The sequence below is a fragment of the Carassius gibelio genome, chromosome B10, assembly GCF_023724105.1.
Source record: "Carassius gibelio isolate Cgi1373 ecotype wild population from Czech Republic chromosome B10, carGib1.2-hapl.c, whole genome shotgun sequence".
Lineage (NCBI taxonomy): Eukaryota > Metazoa > Chordata > Actinopteri > Cypriniformes > Cyprinidae > Carassius > Carassius gibelio.
In genome coordinates, this window is record NC_068405.1 from 21,980,987 (window position 1) to 22,001,169 (window position 20,183).

The 20,183-nt window shown below is 36.4% G+C and overlaps 1 protein-coding gene across 2 annotated transcripts; it reads left to right on the forward strand.

Moving 5' to 3' along the window:
* Nucleotides 1-1,860: 1,860 nt before the first annotated feature.
* Nucleotides 1,861-15,030, forward strand: scarb1 (scavenger receptor class B, member 1). 2 transcript variants are annotated; one of them, XM_052566487.1, is made up of 13 exons: nucleotides 1,861-2,242; nucleotides 2,893-3,053; nucleotides 5,508-5,649; nucleotides 5,741-5,944; nucleotides 6,058-6,153; nucleotides 7,103-7,218; nucleotides 7,314-7,480; nucleotides 8,396-8,514; nucleotides 11,673-11,746; nucleotides 11,912-11,963; nucleotides 12,495-12,641; nucleotides 13,639-13,711; nucleotides 14,397-15,030. In XM_052566487.1, the coding sequence occupies exons 1-13, from the start codon at nucleotides 2,123-2,125 to the stop codon at nucleotides 14,405-14,407; spliced, it is 1,482 nt and encodes a 493-aa protein (XP_052422447.1). In that variant the 5' UTR covers nucleotides 1,861-2,122; the 3' UTR covers nucleotides 14,408-15,030. The 2 variants fall into 2 exon arrangements, with proteins under 2 accessions (XP_052422447.1, XP_052422446.1); XM_052566486.1 differs by lacking the exon at nucleotides 13,639-13,711 and having other exon boundaries at nucleotides 1,862-2,242.
* The last annotated feature ends 5,153 nt before the right edge of the window (nucleotides 15,031-20,183 follow it).

A 20,183-nucleotide genomic window follows, 5' to 3' on the forward strand; every position in this document is an offset into this window, starting at 1 on the left:
TTCAGTTGGTTTCATCTGGGATCATTGTTCTTCATTGGAATTGACCATCAGTGACTGACGATGCGTCTTAAGCAACCTTAAGTTGTGTGTTGCTTAAAGAAACGAATCAACCTTTGTGTTTGGTCAACTGTCACTGAATTCTGCTGCTGAATTCCAGACAATCACAACATCACTACTGCATTGATGTTTCTGTTTAAAATAAGCACAGAGAAGCATCTGATATCAGTCCAGCTGGGTCTTACAAAAAACATATCTGGTTTCTAAAAGCATCACAAGTCAAGAGCTAAATAAAAACCATTCATAAAGCAGTTGATGTTGGCCTGGTAAATGAGAAATATGAGTTCGACATAGTTGATGAAGAGTTGCTAGAGGTGTTGTCAATACTTTGATGTTTAAGATTTGAGATTTATCTGGTTTTAATCTGCTGTGTTGAGATCAGTAGGGCTTTTTATTAAAACTTAAATGGACGTGCCTAATGAATATATACCGCAGTGTGACTGGAATTAAATTGTTTCTAAATGTAACACGGTAAGCATAAAAGGTTAGTTGAATATATTCTGCTGTGTCACAGTGTCATGTGTTTTCAGAATGGAAGAACGTCTTTCATGCACATACATTCCAGCAAATATCAATCAAAATTTGTGGCTTATATATTTGTCATGCCCTTAACAGCTTTAAAAGTATGAGCAGATTTGCTTGTTTCCTTCACTAGATTTCCTGTCTGGATTTGTCATGGATTTGGAATCAAGGATCGCATGAAAAGCCTTTAAAAAAAAAAAGCTCTTTTGTTGTCGCTTTGCCTTCACCCTGATTGGCCTTTCATATAAAATGTCAAACAGGGTGAAGGTTTTGGCTTCTCGTACACACTGTGGAAGAAGGATTTATTGCTGTAAGAACTGCTCAGGCGCTCCAAAAGAATCATGCATAGGCAACTGAAGCATGAAACTTGTTCATGAGATTATTGGTTTTGTTAGTCGACCAGATTTGGACATCACATTGTTGCTATAAAGGCATTCACTGTCTTAATTGTTTCTATTGCTTTATGTGGCATTTTAATCTGATATATTCTCACTCTGAAATCTGAAGTGCTAAACAATAGCTACTACATCAAAACCTTTTATTTCACTCTTCATTTGTCAAAGAGAAACAGCTGTGCTGTCACCGCAGTCTCTAGATAAGCCACTGTGTTACACACATGAGTTATCAGTAGCAAATACTTATCCAATAAAGACATAATAAAACTTATCATGTTCTTCTAGCAGCTGTGTTTGATCATGCTGCTTTAACATAATATGCCATGTTTTTAATGACAGTTTAACAGTATACAAATAAATGAACTTTCAAGAATATTTTAAAACTTTTTATTCATATAAAAGAAAATCCAATTCCAATCCAATGACTTACTCCAATGACAAATTACTGTATTAACACTATGCGAATGTATTAACATGAATAGGATGATGTTCTAAATGCATAAACAAAAGAAAATTAAACATGGAAGGATTTGAATACAGTTTTTCGATGCACAGCATTTGATATCAACAACAACCATGAATGTGAGGCCTTTTCATTTCCTTTTTAGCTGATAAATCAGTTGTGCTGTTCTATAGTTGCATTTATGTTTTCTGCTGTCTACCATGCATTTTATTTCTATCTATCTATCTATCTGGAGTGGGCAAATGGGCCACTTTATGCATGCACATATTTAATGCTTCTTGTAAACATTAGTTTTAAATGCTGCCAAATAAATAAAATTAATTATTGGATAGGCTAATCTCTTATGCTTCACGGTGGAAGGCTTGTGTTACTACATTACCCAGAAGTCTCTGGGACATAGGTGGCGCTTTGAGCGCCGTAAACATGGTAATCAAACAGCAAGAGCGCTATAAAACCTGCAGGATTAGAGAGCCTGACTTTAACGGCACTTACCAGCTGTAATGTATCTTACATGATCACAGAGTCAGCAGAGCATTAATAACTCAATAGCCAGAGTTGTATGACTCTATCTTGTATAGCTGGTAGTTTGTTCAGCCGTCACGCTTTGAGTTGAGTCCAGGAGAAATCTCTTGATTGTTCTCAAAGCTACGAGTGTGTTTGTGAAGTGAACTGTGTGGAAATAAGGATGGCGGTGTCTAAGTCTACAGTAGCGATCGTTTGTATAGTTTTGGGAGGTTTGGCTGTTTTATTCGGGACTGTGTTGGTGTTTGTCGGACCTGTTATTATAGACGATCAAATAGTGAAGGTAAGTCATACATTTGATAGGTGCAACAAACATATTTGCATATTTAAATAACATAAAGTTTAAAAAGCCTCGAATTGAGCTTGATGTGACTTTCTATAGTTGCATGTTGCGTTTAAAAGACACACAAAGGAACGAGCATGCAGTGATTTAATCATATAGTATAACTTTATTATATTAATACTACACTACAAGTTGGTAGTTAGTTGTGGTAGTCAATCACATTGCCACATTGTTTTATTCCTTGACTGTGAATTTTGTTTTATTTTTAATTTATGTGCTGTTTTGAATAATGTATTGTATGTAATGATCCTGAGAATTCAGCTTCGCATCACAGGAATAAAATATATTGTTTATATATATTAACCTTGAAAATAAATGGAGCCTTGGTGTACATTTTAGAAAACTTAAACTGAGATCTAAATACAAAAGTCCAGATTTCTAATTTCTGAATATCTGTAAAATACTTTTTTTTTGTGATGTACAAAAAAAAAATACACGTTGTCCCATTTAAAAAAAAAAAAAAAAAAAAAAAAAAAAGCCATAGATCTGCATTGAAAATTTAAATGTAAAGATGAGGTTTTAAGTTAAATTGTCTTAAATGCATCATACCAGATTTGGCCACTAATCCTCTTCACATCATATCTTCACAGAATGTAGAGATTAACCCAGACAATGGACTCTCCTACTCCATGTGGAAGGACATCCCGGTTCCCTTCTTTATGTCTGTATATTTCTTTCATATTGTCAATCCTGATGAAATCCTAAAAGGAGAAAAGCCCACGGTGGTACAGAGGGGGCCGTATGTGTACCGGTAAGAATTGTGTTCCCGTTTTCTGTAAAACCGCTTTAAACCAGTTCAAATGTATTTTTAAAGGTTCAGAATGAATCACTTGATCGGATGTGACTGGACATACAGTATAATGCTGTGTGGATGTTCAGACCTGTAAGTTAAAGCTGAAGCTCGTGCAGTATTTTCTATGAGCTATGAGCCAAGCATTTTTGTGGATTCACTTATTGTTACCCTTCTATTCTTTATTTTCTGAAGCTGTCCAGTTTTTATTAGAGATGAACTGTGATCCTACCCCCAGGTCATGCACACTAGAGCGTTTGACTGAGTAAAAACAGACAGTGCTGGAGCCAAATGAGAATGAGGAAGCTCCATACTGTCCAAAAATTTATCACGAGATCTCTTTCAGAACTAATATTCAGCACAACATTTATTTTATTTTATTATTTAAAAAAAAAAATTCAACATATTGTATTATCATTATATATTTAATTTCAGCAGTGCTTATTTGCTAAAATAATTCAGATTCCTCCCAAGATCATTTTGAAAACCCACATTTATTAGCACAAGATAGGGATGGGCATGATTAATCGACGATCGATAATTGATCGTTAAGAATTTCTTCGATCATGTTAATTTGTTATCGATTAATCTAAAACATTTTTTTTTTATCTAATGCAGGTTGCGTTACGTAGTGTGGCAGCAAATAAATATTTTACCACCAGGGTGCAATATTTGACACCCTACTCGGTTATCTGTGATCTTACGTTTTGATTTCAAAAGAATAATCATTAAGATGTCACGGTGAAGTGTTGCGTGGGACCATTTTGATTTAAAAAGCGAACTAGTTAACTGCAAACATTGCGATGGGGTGTTTAAGTACAACACGGCCACGACTCAAATGATGTACCTGTCCTGTGCATCCCGGCAACGTCAGTTCCCTCAGAGTGGGTGTTTTCGGCGGCTGGACTGACGGTCACCAGGTTGCGGTCGCGTCTGACACCAGATCATGTCAACATGCTTATACGGTATTTCTCAACAAAAATCCGTAGACTCGTGCAAAAGTTGTATGCTAGTTACTAAAGTTAGTTATTTTTCATGAGGCTTTAAGTAGCATAATTTGTTAAGTTAGCGTAATTGTTAGGGAGGCTAATATCTGGCCTTTTCTTCTGGCTTGGATAGTTTTGAGTTACATTTTTACAAAATCTGTCCGATCTAAGTTTTATAATGTTTTTTTTTATGTTATTGTTTAACATGATTCTTTTATCATTATTATTGTTTTGGAACAAATGAGGTCTCTGTTTAAGAACGCCTGCTAGCAGCTGCAGGTTCCGCTGCTTTAGAGCACTGCATGCAGCACACGCATATATGTTCGGTTTGCCTGAACGTAGTTTAACTGTCTGCCACAAGTTGATCTTGTAATAAAGGTATCACCGAGGAAAAACACACTGTTTTTTTGTATTCATTGCATTTTTTAACTATAAAAATTAAATAATTAATTATATTATAAAAATATTAATGATTAATCGATAGTCGATCGTTAATTCTCCCGAGGATCGACTAAGAAAATTTAATCGAATGCCCATCCCTAGCACAAGATACTTTTTATTTTAAGTAGCACAGCAAATAATTGTATTTTTATTTTATATCAGTAATGCCTTTCAGCTTCTAAAAATGAAAAAGATCATTTTGAAAACCCAAATTTATTAGCACAATGTATTTTATTTAGTTTTAGATTTTTTTAAATAATTTTATTTTGTCAATATCAGTACTGCCTTTTCACTACGTGGAATTCAGAATTGATATAAGAAAGTTCTTCATCAGATTGTTTTAATAAATCCAAATTCATTAGCACAATATTTGTTATTTTTTATAATATTTTATTTTATAAATATCATTCGACTTTTAACTTGTATGAAATCCTTATAAGATTCCTTATATTATTATTTTGTAAATAAAAATTTAATAGCTCAATATATTTTTTTTTGTTGCATGGCATATTTAATATATACATTTATATAAAATTTAATTCTATAAATAAGTATTGCCTTTTTATCTTTTAAGAATTCAAAATTAAAATAAAAGTTCTTATAAGATCCCGAATTAGGACACTTTCTTTTTCTTTTTTTTTTTGAGCAGCGTGTATTTAATTTCCATATCAGTCGTGTCTTTTAATGTCTTGGCTTCTAAGTTGTATTTCATGTATGCAGTATACGTCTGTTATTCCGAGCGTACCTGTAGTTGTTTTAGGCCAGATCTTTTTGTGTTTTTATCAAATGTTTATAAGAGTGACCCACCTTTAAACAATCATGTGCTTTAATTTTGCAATCCTAGCGGGGGGCCACGAGTCTTTTTGTGTGACTTTCTAACGTGCTGACCGAGAAGAAGTGGTTCCTCAAAAAGCTGAATATAGCTGTATTAAGGTTATATTGCAGAGAAAGTCACATTTCTCTGTTGTCTCGACTCATTCTTTTTCAGTGAAAAACGCTGGAAGGACAACATCACATTCCATGACAACCACACGGTCTCGTATAAAGAATTTCGTCAGTATTTCTTTGAGGAGAGCATGTCTGTGGGAAATGAATCTGATGTGGTCACCATCCCTAACATGCTAGTGCTGGTGAGAATTTGCGAGCATGCATTGAGCTCACCATGAAAAGCAATTGAAAGCACTATAACGGCTTGGTTTTCTTTTTTTATTCATGCTGCAGGGAGCATCAGTAATGATGGAGAACATGCCCTTTCCTGTACGCTTGCTGCTCAGCTCCTCGTTCAAGTCGTTTAACGAGGGACCTTACTTGACAAAACCAGTTGGAGAGCTCATGTGGGGTTATGACAGCCAGTTGGTGGACTTCCTGAACAAATACTTCCCTGGAATGCTGCCAACCAGAGGGAAGTTTGGCTTATTTGCTGAGGTGGGTGTTTTCGGAGTCTTGTCCCTGGAGCTTTGTCAGCTGTGATGATTAGTTTAGATAATACTTGGTTTTAGCCTCATTGATTTCCTTGCTTTGTTTCGCTCCATATTTAGTTTAACAACTCCAACACTGGACAGTTCACTGTCTTCACTGGGCAGGACAACATCCGGAAAGTTCATATGGTTGACTCTTGGAACGGCCTGAAAAGGGTGAGCCAAATGTCATTTGAGACCATAATAAAATAAAGTGAACTTCATTCCACACCTTGCATTATTAAAATGTGCAGCTGTTTCACAAAGAATATATTTAATAAAATACTATATGCAATAAATATTTAAATGTAATTTTAGCTAGTATTTACATATGTAACATTTTAATGTTCAAATATTTCTGAAAATAAAATATAAAACAATATTTCTGAAAAAAAAAGTTTCATGCTCACAAAGGCTGCATTTTCTTAATTTCCTTTCTACTTTTTTTTTTCTCTTGTTTTTTCATTTTACCCTTTCTCTATATTTCATATTTTTTTTGCTGCGGTTTTTAATTTATTCACAAGTTTCTGTTTGTCTTTCACTGATTTTTCTTTTTTCCTTTTTCTTTTTACTCTTTCTTCATTATTTACTAAAAACTGTAATATTGTGGGACATTAATGCAGTTCAAAATAAATATTTATATTTTAACTGTATATTAATAGTAGTAAATTTGCTAATTTAATAGGAAATTGTCATTTATTTCTGAAATGGCAAAGCCAAATTTTCAAGACTTTTTTTTTTATTTTTTTTTTGTTACCCTTTCTTTTTATTTTATTTTTTCCTATTGTTTTGTTTTTTGCTTCTCTTTCTGGTCTTGTCTTTTCCTTTTTGTTACCTTTTCTTTTTCTCTTATGGCAAAGCTGACTTTTCAGCAGTCATTACCATCTTCAGTATCTCATGATTTAAACACTTTTACATTTTATTAAAAAATTACTTTAATACAAATATATATTTTTTTCCAGAGTATCATGCTGTTAGCATAGTGGCAAGTGATATTTGTGAGTTGATGTTTATTATGATAAAGTTACTGAAAGTTGTCTTGGATTTGATGCTGCCAGTGTAGGACAGATGTAAAAAGGAAGTGACATCATGCTGTATGCCAAGGATCTTTGTTGTGTCGTTGCAGGTGGATTACTGGAGGTCTGAACAGTGTAACATGATCAATGGTACAGCGGGTCAAATGTGGCCTCCGTTCATGACCAAAGAGTCGACGATGCCCTTCTACAGCCCTGATGCGTGCAGGTAACACCCTCACTTATTTCCTCTTTAAGATTATAAGATTTGAATGACTGTATAATTTCTAAGAGCATGTTTTGTGGTGATTTGTCCAAACGTAGGTCCATGGAGCTGGTGTACCAAAGGCCAGGCGTGTCTCGTGGGATTCCCGTGTACCGCTTCGTGGCACCGAAGACTCTTTTTGCCAACGGTGCAGATTATCCTCCCAATGAGGGCTTCTGTCCCTGTCGCCAGTCTGGTCTTCTCAGCGTCCGCAGCTGCAGACACAGTGAGTGTCTGTTATCAAGACTAACTGCTGCCTGTACAGTCCGTCACGCTGGAGGGTTTATGACAGGATCTGTTCCTGTTCTTGTGTCACTAAACACATACTGGTTTTATAGCTAGTGTGTTATATGGCTTTGATTTCTCAGTTTTCTTTTCTTAGCCTTTTCTTTTTTCTTTGCTAATTTTCATTTCTTTTTTTCCTGCCCTTTTTTCTCTTTTCTTTAACCTTCTCTTTTATTGTTCTTAATCGTTTGCTTTTCTGTTTTTTTTTCTTCTGTTTTACCTTTTCTTTTCATGTGTTTCTTTTTAGTTTCTTTTTCATTTTTCCTTTTCTATTTTTTTCAATCCCTTTTTCCTCTTGTCTTAAACCTTATCACTTTTTTTCTATTCATTAGTTTTTCCTTTTTTTAATTTTTCTTTTTCCTATTTCTTTTTTTGACCTTTTTTGGCTTCTGTTGCCGTCAGTTTTTATTTTTGTAAAAAAAAAAAAATCCCCTTTTTTTTTTTTTTTTTTTTTTTTTTCTCATTTAAATTTCTTTTTTTTTTTTCCTTTTATTTTTAAATTTTTCAAAACGTTTTGCTTTTCTGTTCTTTCTAGAAACATACAAAACTACCAAATTGTGCTGTTTAATTGCAACAGTTTAATCATTGCAGTTAACAGTGTCCACCATCTGTTTGATTACTAGTCATAAACTGCATGAATTTTACTGTACATTTCTGCCTCATGGACATCAATTTGAGATGGTCACCACTGATCAGCTACTACTTCACATAATGTAGAAACTTACATTTTCTTTAAAGCTGCTTTGCAACAATTTGTATTGGGGAAAAGTGCTATACAAATAAACTTACATTTAAATGTAATTTTATTTAGTAATGTCATGCAACTTTATTCTTTTTCATTTTTTCCCCGTCTCAGATTCCCCTGTGTTCATCTCTCATCCGCACTTTTTTGAGGGCGATCCCGTCCTTTTGGACACAGTCAATGGATTGAGGCCAAATGAAGATGAACATGGGCTTTTCATCGATATCCACCCGGTAAGAAAACCAGGCACACAGAACAAAAACTGTGACATGTAGCATTATTATTGGGAACACCTTAATATAATCAGGTGGACACTTCTAGCATTTCTAGACCATTCCTGGAAATAAAATTCTATAAAAAAAAAATTAATTCATAGTACATTTATAATGTGTGTGTGTGTGTGTATATATAATAAATTATAAAATGTGTAGCTATCCATTTTTTTTTCCAACTAATAATTTATTTAAAAAAAAAAATCTTAAATATTTAAATCAAGAAGGCAAATGCCATTAACACCTGATTGAATGTTTCTTTCTCTCTAGGTTAACAGAACAAGTTTGAAACTCAAGGTTATTGATTATGGGTTGTTGTGAGTCAAAAACCTAACTTATCTCTCAAGGTTATTGATTATCAGTTGTTATGACTCAACCTTATGTCTTTATCTTTGAAATTGGCCATAAATGTAAAATTGGTCCTTTTATATATTCTTACAGTATTCTTCTGCAAGATTATTTTAATGTACATGTGTGCTGTCAGTCTAAACCTCTTGAAATGGAGTTTCTCCATCTCCTTGATTCATTCAACATGGCTCTGTGGGTGAAAGATCACACTTACTCATGGACATATGGACCTGGTTCTTTCTCACCACTTTTCTATTACTTATGTTCAGGTTATTGATCGTTTATTCTTCAGATCATATGCCCATTTTATTTATGATGCCCTTTCCTCAGCTGAGCTCAAGAATTACTCCTACTGTACAACTGACTCGTTCCTTTACTTCACACTTTTGTGATGACTTCCCAGACAATTTGTCCAGTTGCAAAATTAAATGGTTCTCTTGTTCTCCTTTCATCTGTTTTCATGTTTGCGTTTATTATCAGTGAAAAATGCGTTTCTCTGAAAGTGCTGTGGGACATGTGAACAGCCTCAGCTTGGGTTGAACATCTTTAATGAATTGACAGCATGACACCTGATTAGCTCCAGAGTCTGTAAATGCTTGGATTCATAACAAAGTTGTCACGAAAGCTCTTTGGATTCAATGTTTTCTGCGGCAGCATATGCATTTTTGCTCTCTAATTGAATCTATGCCCACAAAATTATGGTTTCAATAGAGAACAATGCAGGTTAGTTCTATTTAGCTGCGTTTTCACGGCAGGAACTTTACCCAGGAACTAGGGACTTTGGGCTGGTTCCACCGCAGGAACCAGGATCTAAATAAAGTTCTGGGTAAAAAAAAAAAAATGCCCCTCAGAAAGTCCCTGCTGGCGAGGTAATACTTTCGGGGGCGGGACTTGGGCGCTAAACATGCTGATTGGTTGGGTTTACGCAGCACTGTTTTTTTTTTTTTTTTTTTACCACCATTTATTCGGATCATTTTGAAAATATTACTGTTATTGTGTCATGAAATTTACTTAAGTAGTAAGTTAAGTAATTAAGTATTTCAGGCGAGAATGTAGTTGTTTAAAACTCAAATCTGTGGTTTATTTATAAAGACAGCGACTATTTAAAAGTGTTTCGCCGAGTTTGGAGACGTTGAGCTCCACTCGATCAGCGGGAGCTCAGTCCTCATGTTTCCGCTGAGAGCAGCCTCACCTCGGCTAGACCTTCTGATGTGTGCCGCTGGCTCTGATGATGTCTCTTTAGTGGTTAAACATAAAATATAATTCATTTTGGGTAAATCTAACAGGTTATCTTTGGTCTGTATTCAACTTATCTATATGTTAAAATGAAAATATTAAAAGCAAATTGATTATAATAGTTGGTTTCATTGTAATGGCTGTATATATATATATATATATATATATATATATATATATACACACACACACACATTTCCCTGGATTAAGTACATGTCTGCAGCTATTATGTTTAAATGAAAACGAAAGGAGGCAGTGGTATTTGATATCCTATTTCATTCTATTGTAAATATACAGAGAGGAAAATTGCAGTAGTCAAGGTGAGCTGACTGATGTTATCAAGTACGCTGCTGTTTGCAAATTTACATCACACTCCCGGGTCGAATGCACAAAGTCTGGACTACAGAGGATGCACGTCCAAAATCAGCGTACTTTTGTATTGAGAAACGGATGCAGACCTACGTCACCAGTCTATTTGCCTAATCTTCCCGGTACTTTACACCGCAGTGGAAACACAAAAAGCAACCGGTCTGGGTGGGGGGAGTATCTGGGTAAAAAAGTTCCTGGTACAAATGTTCCGGGTAATTTCGGTGGAAACAAGGCATGACTCCACACCAGATAATTAAGAACCAGCCCCAGATGCCAGATCCTGTCAGAAAATAGCTGTTTTGTCTGTTAACGGAACTAGTCGGCACAATTGCCTAATAACCCAAAACCTGTTAACAGTAAGTCTTGTCTAGTACTTGGTCTTCTGTCAGCCAAGAAGTTTAATGCGAAATGCCAGTGAAGAGCAGAAACGGGAAACAAAGTGATAATGATAAAAAGCATAGTTTAGTAATGTATAATCTTAGTTGCGTATGTTTCCGTGTTTTGACTTCGTCTCACCAGCATGAATTCAACAAGAAGCATTATACCAAAACAGCATCCCATAAACCTTGAGTTTCCATAAACATTCCCTCGTATCTCTTATTCATGAAGACAAGCAGCCCTTGAAACACATTAGGAGCCACCGCAGGACGTGCCTACAAACTTTATTCAATGGCAGCTACCATTTGCAGCTTTAATCTAATATGTATTCAAGCTATAACTTGCTGTAGTAATGTGTTCCCTGGGAATCCAACTCAGTGGTACCAAATCTTAACTGTAGTTCACTATATGTTTAATTTTCATAGTGCAGAAAGATGTGTTTACCTATGAAGTCACAGACACCATGTTGGTCATTGAACCTTCAGGACTCATCATAAAACGGAGTGCATTTTGATCCAAAAGATTATGCCTTTGCACATCTGCTTTCTCAGCTAATATTTGTGTTTTGAGCAGTTATGTTAATTTGTAATAGTGTCTTTTATTTGTTCATTTGTTTTTCTTTGTGAATGCACTTGAGTGTTTTTATATTGTATGTTAGCTAAACCTTTACTAAACTAATAATTCAAGATTAAAGATATAGTGTTGAAGCAAAGGGCTTAAATTCTCTTCCTGAGTAAAACAAATCTGTATCAAGCAGTCAGTTTTCATTGAAAACTTTTGTATTACAGGAGACCGGAGTGCCAATGAACGTTTCCATTCGGCTGCAGCTCAACCTGCTCATCAAGAGCGTGTCTGGCATCTCGTGAGTACAGCACAGATACAGTAGGTCAAAGGTCACAGATATCTGTGTCCACTCTGAGGTCCATTCCCTCAGAACTCTTATCTGTTGTGAAATGTGTTTGTTTTTGACGGCAGTACTGTTCTTTACAGTGACTCATTTCTGTGTGCTGTGGTTTGCTCGTTTCAGAGAAACCGGAAAGATAGCTGAAGTGGTGATGCCCATGATCTGGTTTGAAGAGGTAGGGGTGAATTACAAAATGAAAACAATGGCACATAATATCTCATTATGTTTAAATATGTGGAGTCCCCAACAAATGGTAAAATGGCTGAAATGTGCCAAAATACAGCATTTTTCCATTTATAAGTTTGGTACATTTTAGTTTCACATCTTAAATTTGGGGTTTAAAAGACTCTTTAATGTTTAATGATAAAGTCAGTTTTACTACGCTGACACTATTAGATGAGTACAAAACTAAATTGAGCTGGATAATGACTTGTTTTATAAAGCTGCTTTATAGATGAATCAAGTTTATTTTTATAATGAATTCTGCACCATTCACACTACACTGAACTAAATGACTGATTAATGACACTTGTATTGGTTTCATAGATTAAGAACTTTGTGACACTAAAACTGTTGTTTTGTTGTTTATTACTGTGAATCAAGTGAAGTATAAAAACACTGAATGATTAAATGTGACTAATTCAGTTTGAAAGAGAGAAAATAGAAATTTCTCTCCATTTTAGTTTTTTTTTCCTATCATTCGCAGAGTGGCTACATTGATGGTCCCGTCCTCAACACGTTCCGCACCAATCTGGTGGTGCTGCCCATGGTCATGGAGTACATGCAGTACATCTTCATCGCTCTCGGACTCGCAGGCATTTTGGGAGCCGTGATGTTATACGTCAATGACAAGGTACGTGGCCTACTGCGCTTATTTTGCATGTTTGAGTATTTTGTGTATAATATTTTTTGCTTCAGACCGTCTGTGTGTGAGTGCGTGTGATATGTGAGCTGTAAGAGGAAGTGAGTTTACATGATGAGCAAATGTGGTTTGGTTTTGTGTCTGCGAAGGTAAGGTTTAGCTGAAGAACCCACATGCACTTTTAATATTCCTTTATCACCCCACAGTAAGACTCTGCATGGGTTAAGATGGTTTAAAGTGCAACATTTGCATGATTTGTTTTACAGAAAGCCACAAAAAAGACATCAGTATCTCTCACACAAGGGGTCAGCACCAACTATTTATATATGCATATTCAAAAAAGAGATTACTGTAAGAATTACAACCAAAAATGTGTATATCCATGTGATTTTCAAATCTCCAGACATTAAAACACTTTTGATTTGTTAACGGTGTCATTTAAAGTAAAAATTCACCCAAAGATTTAAATTTGTTGAACAGTTACACACCCTCAAGCCATTCTAGATGTAGAGGAGTTTTTCTTCATCTGAACAGATGATACGTTTCACCAAACCTGTTCTGATGAACAAACAGACTCCTCTACATCTATAATGGCCTGAGGGTGAATAAACTTTCTTACATTTTTATTTTTGGGTGAACTGAAAAAGGCGAAGACTGCTCATACTTAAAAAATGTTGCTGCTTAGAAAAAATGGACAGCCAGAGAGAGATGTTCCCTGAACGATGAGTTTTACTCTAAAATATGCATGTGATTTAACCACTGCACTGCACGATCATGTTCATCTGCATGCTCCCGCCCCATTTCAATCTGACATCATGCATGCGTTGCTGCACACGAGCACTACAGGCCACTCAACTTCTCTTCAGTTTCTGTCCGCTGTGATCATCTCAGTACTGTCACTGTGTCCAATAATCAACCTGAAGACCGCTGGCTCCAAATCAGTGTCACTGCCCCGCTGATGTTCAATGAGGTCTGGTTATTCTTTTAGGAAAGCGTAAAAGGTACAAAACGCGACCCGACCAATGAGACGCAGGCTGAAAAATATAGCATGAACGACACAGGTGGGTTTTTTTTTGGCTCAGACACACCTCTTCTCAAACTCTTCTTCTGCAGGTGGGACGTTTTTGGAGTCACACGAGCACATTGAAGTGAACGCATGTTTTCGTTTCACCTTTATAGTCACTGTAAATTCATTTCATCTCTTTCACTGATCTGTCCATCAGAACTCATCAGAACTTTTCAGGGCAATGTTTCCTCTAATTAGCAAAGAAAAACATACTCTCTGTTGGGTGGAAAATTTGGCCAACTGGGCAAAAACAACTCTTATACCAGACCTTTACAGCATACACACACACACACAAATATGTGGTTACATGTGCAGTTACACCAATTTGGCCCTTGATGTAACTTAATTATAATAAATCATATGTCAAGCAGTTAATTCAGTTGTTTTACATTAAAAATGAAGCACTTTTAGGTGACCTGGGGAATTTATTTATTTTTCTTCAGTTCAGTGTTAACTGTACTATTCTTTACCAAGACATTTTATTGGAAGTAAATTTTAAAATGTCATGTAAGGATTATTATTAATAAATATTATAATTTTTTTTTTTTTTTTTTTTTTTAACAAAACAAATTTTCAGATAAAGCTTTTGTATTTGTTTAAACTGTTTTAAGTGGTTTAGTTGAGACCTTTTAATTTTAGTGGGGACTTTTGTTATACTAACTTGTTGTCTTCATCGGCAGGTAAAATCTAGGTTGGATGATCACCCCAGCGCAGATGTGAACCCGTCCAGCTCAGCCACTGAAAAGACCCCATTACTACGGACCCCAGAAAGCTAAAGTCACTAGCCACATCACAGCTTGCTTTTACAATGAACTCTCAATCCCACAATCCACTGGACAACAAAAGTAATTCTATTGAATGCTGGGATTGAATGAATGAACTGGTTTAAATACAGCCCATTTTCTGTGATGAAGGCATTTGATGTAGAGCAAGGGCGTTCACTTGTGTGTCTTTTACCCATTGGTTGGGTCTAAAGTGCTGTATGAGGTCAATACAAAATTTGTAAAGGTTATTTTTTTGACACTTGAAATACTTGACAAAATGTAGACATTCAAATGGTGCTTTCATGGTTCACTCCAAACCCTGCTTTCTCAGAGAAGGAAAAATAAAACACTATTTGAAGAGATTTAACCTTTTTATGTTGTAACCTTTATCCTGTAAGGACATGCCATGAACACTTTATGATAACAATGTACCATTGAGTGAAATATCCTCTGAAAGCTGAAAAACGTTTCTCCATACGCTGAAAACGTTTCCTGTAATTGGTCTCTAAATGCACTTGTATGTAGTGGAGGTAAAACATTCCTAAATGTGTCCCTGTGTATTCTCTTTTTTTAGGAAATGAAATTGGGTTTATTTTAAACCTTTATCAATGGCTTTACATTTCATGGTGGTTTGTTTTAAAATGCATGATTCTCAGGCAGCCAAATGTTAAACTTGGCCTGAAAAAATGTCTATAGACTATAACTATGGCTCCAAAAAATGCATGGTCATGATCTATGATACATTTTATTACACATTAAATAAAACTGATAAGGTCTGTAAAAAGCTTTGCAGAAGAGATAACCGTTGTCGACAAAGTTTTCAAATCGCATTGTGTTTCTCATTTTATGAAAATGTTATCAAACCAAAGTCGAAAGGATATAACTTGTGTATATACTGCTAAAGATAAAAAAAAGTCAGGTGTCTGACTGATTTAGGCCTAGGCATTATTCTTATTTGAAAGAATGATTCTCATAAATAAGCTGTACAGTATAGAATGAAACTGCAGTCACATTTGTTTTATTAAAATTAACATAAAGGAAGCAAAGCAAATGCTATTATTTATAATTGTTTCAAAACAAAACTGTTATCATTACATTCTATAGTTAGGAGAATGAGGTTGTTTTGCCGCCATTTTTAAGATCGCGGTTCTTTTTACCGCCGCAAGATGGCAGCGAGAAACAAACAGTACAACGCGAGGAGACGCAGGGTTTATGTTGAGCTCGATCTTTCTTTGGGCTTGTTGCTTGCTAATCGTTTGTTTACTTTGTTTAGCTTTTTTGAACACCGTTTGTGTAATGCTTGCAGAACGAAACCGTGATAAAGAAATACACAAATCCTGGTAAATGGGTCACCGCAGTTGTGTTGAAACGAGTTCTACATTAAAAATATAATAACGCGTTTATTTGTTTCATCTCCCAGTCATTATTGCATTGCAGTAGCCCATTTTTCTCCTCCGGATATGATTGAGATAAAGTTAAAACATTTTGTCTATGTAGACTGCAAGGGCATAGGTTTGATTCTGGCATTTGTGTCAGCAATTTTGTAGTGTTGTCCTAATTCTGAGAGACTTTTTATACTTTTTACCCACAATGCATTCAGATTTCAAGTGTACAGCCAATGTATGGTGCTTCTCAAATGGAAGGCTGCATCCTACTGAAGCTACATACTTCCTAGTAAGTGTGCATGACTATGTCAAATATGTTTCCGCCCTCACCATCATGGCAAAAAAACACTAATAAAACTTTGTTTTGGAAAAATACTATGTATTATACATCTTTATATTATTTAGTTTTTTTATTAAAGCAATACATTGAATCACAGTCGTCTTGGCCCTTCCGTCTCACCTACCTTTCCTAATCTTTTAGGATCCTTATCCCTAAAGACTGAGAATCATGTAAAGAGTTTATTATGGACTCATCACTTAACTTCAAGAAACAGATTGGTGCCGTCGTTAAAAGTAGCTTTTTTTTTTTTTTTTTTATCTGAGATCAATTGCTAAAGTAAAGCATTTAAAAATTCTCTTGTTTGTCTACAAGGCCTGACTCCAGTACATCAGTGATCTTATTGTTCTTTACTCTCCTTCTAGATTCCTTAGGTCTAACGATCAACGGCTTTTAAAGGTCCCTCGTTGTAATCTAAAATCAAAAGGAGATTGTGCTTTTTCTGTAGTAGCTCCCAAACTCTGGAATAGTCTCCCATTCCATGTGAGGTCGGCTCCATCAGAAACAACTTTTAAGTCCTATTTAAAAACGTATTTGTTTTCTTTAGCTTTTGAATAAGATATGTTTATTTTATTGTATGATTTAAATTTTATTAATTTTGTAAAGCACTTTGGGGCAGCGTCTGTTGTTTAAAAAATGCTTGCTTTTTTTTAATTATTGGCAGTTTAGCATTTGATAAGTAATTTAAACCAAAACAGAAGATTGCATCTAACCTTTCATGTCCAATACCATTATTTTTGTCTTACATCTCTTAATAAATTACTGACTTGTTTTATGTCAATTTATTTTCATGAAATGGAATGGGTACAAATGATTGTGGGTGATTGAAGATCATGGAGGATACATACCATGCATCCTTCAAATTCAGCTGAAGGAAGGACGCGAAATGAAGGCTGCCCTCCAAGGATCCTTCCAATTGAGCTCACAGTTCACAGTTGAGGTTTTGCTCATCAGAGGGCAGTGCCGCTCCTCTGCAGCGTTCAGGTGAGCATGACATTTTTCTTCAAATGCCAGATGGACCTTAAGGACTCTGGTGGTGAGCTCATGCCGACAAAATGTCCCCATTTCTCTCGCTCATCGAACCTGCAGGACATCAGCCCTGCTTCTTACTTCCCACTTCCATGGTGGAGAGCCGAGGGCAGATACTGAAACTAAGGGTTCTCATGTCATCACAGATGGAGTTCTGCCACTTTGGCTCATTCACACAATACCAGCCCCTCATCATAGGTTGCTGTGTTTGGAAGACACTGCTCTCTTATTCACACGATACCAGCCCCACATTAGCGGCCTTCCGTGTGTAGAGGACTCCACTCTCTCTCTCATTCAAGGCGATATGCAACCCCTGCTTCAGTGCATTGACCTGCTATGAACAGAGGAAATGGTGTTAAGCTAGGTCGGAAAGACTATGTTGCCCTGAGAATGCCCTGTCTCACTCCCCGCTGGAAGGGACCCTCTGACATCACACTGGCCAACAGCCAGGCTCCTCTGATCAAGATTGGGGAGGAGGAGGCTTCGGTGACACTAATCGCCCTGAACTGGCTGAACCAGCCTTTGTTCTCGGACCTGACAAAACTGCTGGTGGCACCACCCTGGCCGATCCCCATCAGGAAGGATCTGCTGTCTCAAACGAGTGGCTCGGAGTGGCACCCCAACCCAGAGTTGTAGAGCCTTCATGCGTGGCTGCTTCAGGGATTTTATAGGAGCTGAGCACCCTGTATTCTCGTGTGCTCGACATGCTGTCGGAGGCACGGGTGCCCTCCACGAGATTGCATCCCCCAATCCACCCTTAGTTCCGCAATGGAACCTAAAGGTGGTGTTAAGAGCTTTTTCACAGCCACCATTCAAGCCTTTTCCATTCGAGCTATTTCTTAAATTTATTTGGATTTATATGCATTTTCTGTGAACAGTGATTGTATTTGCTTCTGACCCAGTGACTGTAGCGTAACTCTCCAGCCAAGACTGGGTTACATGAGTAAATCACTATCTAACCCCGCACAGAACAGTCTTTTCGCTGTCTGACCTGGCTTCTGAGTCATCGACAAAGTGTGGTGTGAACGCTCAGACTTCACTTCAGTGTGCCCCTTTAGGCCTTTGAGGATTTACATTGACCGTACCTACAGCTTTCGGAAATCTGACCAGCTTTTCGTGTGCTACAGAGGTTGTTCAAAGGACCGGGCCGTGTCAAACTGGAGTCTTTATTGTGGATGCTATCACAGCTGCTACCATTGAAGTGAATGTTAAAATCACTATATATTGAAATAAGTATTTGATACATTATAATTATTATTATTTTATTGTATCAGTCTATATAGAGTGAAAGTCAATGTAAAAAGAGCAAATAGAAGCAGAGAAGTTTAGAATCAGGTCTCATAAAATTAGCAGATGTTGATAAGTGTCAACCTAAAGCATCGATGTTAAGTATGTATTTTGATGTATGTAAAGGTCCTTGTGGTCTCCCAGATCCCAAACAGAACATGAGGGTTAACACTTTATCAATGAAGGTCATCACGACTCCTTCAACGAAACATGCAGAAAGAAAAAAAAGGCTGTCTGTTTGACAGCGATTCAATCGATGAAGTTGGCAAACGTGTAGACATGACCTTTACTGCGCTTCAATCACATCCCGAGGGGACTTGCGTCTCTGTGTTTCTTTTACCATTGCTGCTGATTATGGTAGCCTGATGTTATGGTCTTGCATGTAAAATATGGCACTTTAGAGACATTTAAATTAACCATATTTCAAATTTAGAATTAAATGGTTCACCCAAAAATGAAAATTTGCTGTAAATCAGACCATCCAAGATGCTCACCAGAGGATCCTCTGCAGTGAATGGGTTTGCCTCAGAATGTTCAAACAACTGATAAAAACATTCAAATAATTCACAAGTAATCCACTTCAGTGGATAATCCATAATATTGCTTCCTTCAGTGAAAAGGCTGTCTTGTCTGAATCAGGAGAGAAATATGCACAATTCAAGCCCTATTTAAAAATGAAAACAGCCAAAAAATCTTTTGCAAAATATCTTCCTGGACTTTGATGTGAGAGGACAATGGATGGGCTTTTTCACTGGAAGAAACGTTAATATAGATATTGACTCACATTTTGGCTGGAGGCGACCATTTAAAGTTAAAATACCTTAACGATGGATATGTTTCTTAAAAACTCACCGCTTTTCAATATTTCAACATTTGTTCAAGAGATCCAGGTATTAATTGCTGGACTGGAGTGGTGTGGATTACTTGTGGATTATCGTGATGTTTTTATCAGCTGTTTGGACTCTCATTCTGACGGCACCCATTCACTGCAGAGGATCCATTGGTGAGCAAGTGAAGTAATGCTAAATTTCTGCAAATCTGTTTTGATGAATAAGCAAACTCCTCTGCATCTTGGATATCCTGATAATGAGTACATTTTTAGCAAGTTTTTCATTTTAAAGTTCCTTTAATCAAACCCCACTAATCTTTTTATGTGATCTGCCATATGTGGGTGGTATAGCGATTTAACCTTGGATTTGACCTCAGTGTTTGAAGAGGTAATTAGGAATCAGCCAGAACAACACTGAACTAGATTTGCTTACCCAGGCAGCAGTTCTTCAAGTGCTGAATGAAAAGAAAAATACATACTTCAGATATCTCATGAGCTCTGTTGGGTTCTAGGCAGTCCATAGATTGTTCTATCTGTGGACACCAGTTGTTTGTGTCCATCAAACGTAATGGGAGGTTAACATGCATGCACTGCCTGTTGAGACAATTGGTTTGTCTCCGTTTAATTTGTTTTCATGCTTTTCATGTCTCTTGGAGCCAATATAATCATTATTGACCTGAGTAATTTGGTGTTTGTATTCCTGTTGTTTCTGACGATAGTTTGGCTCCTGTTCACCACCTGTGCTGGAGTGAGTGACTTTGACCTCCAAAGGGTGGGTGTAGGTCATACCTTCAATAAACATCAAACCTAGATGTAATTGTGGCCACCCTTCCAAA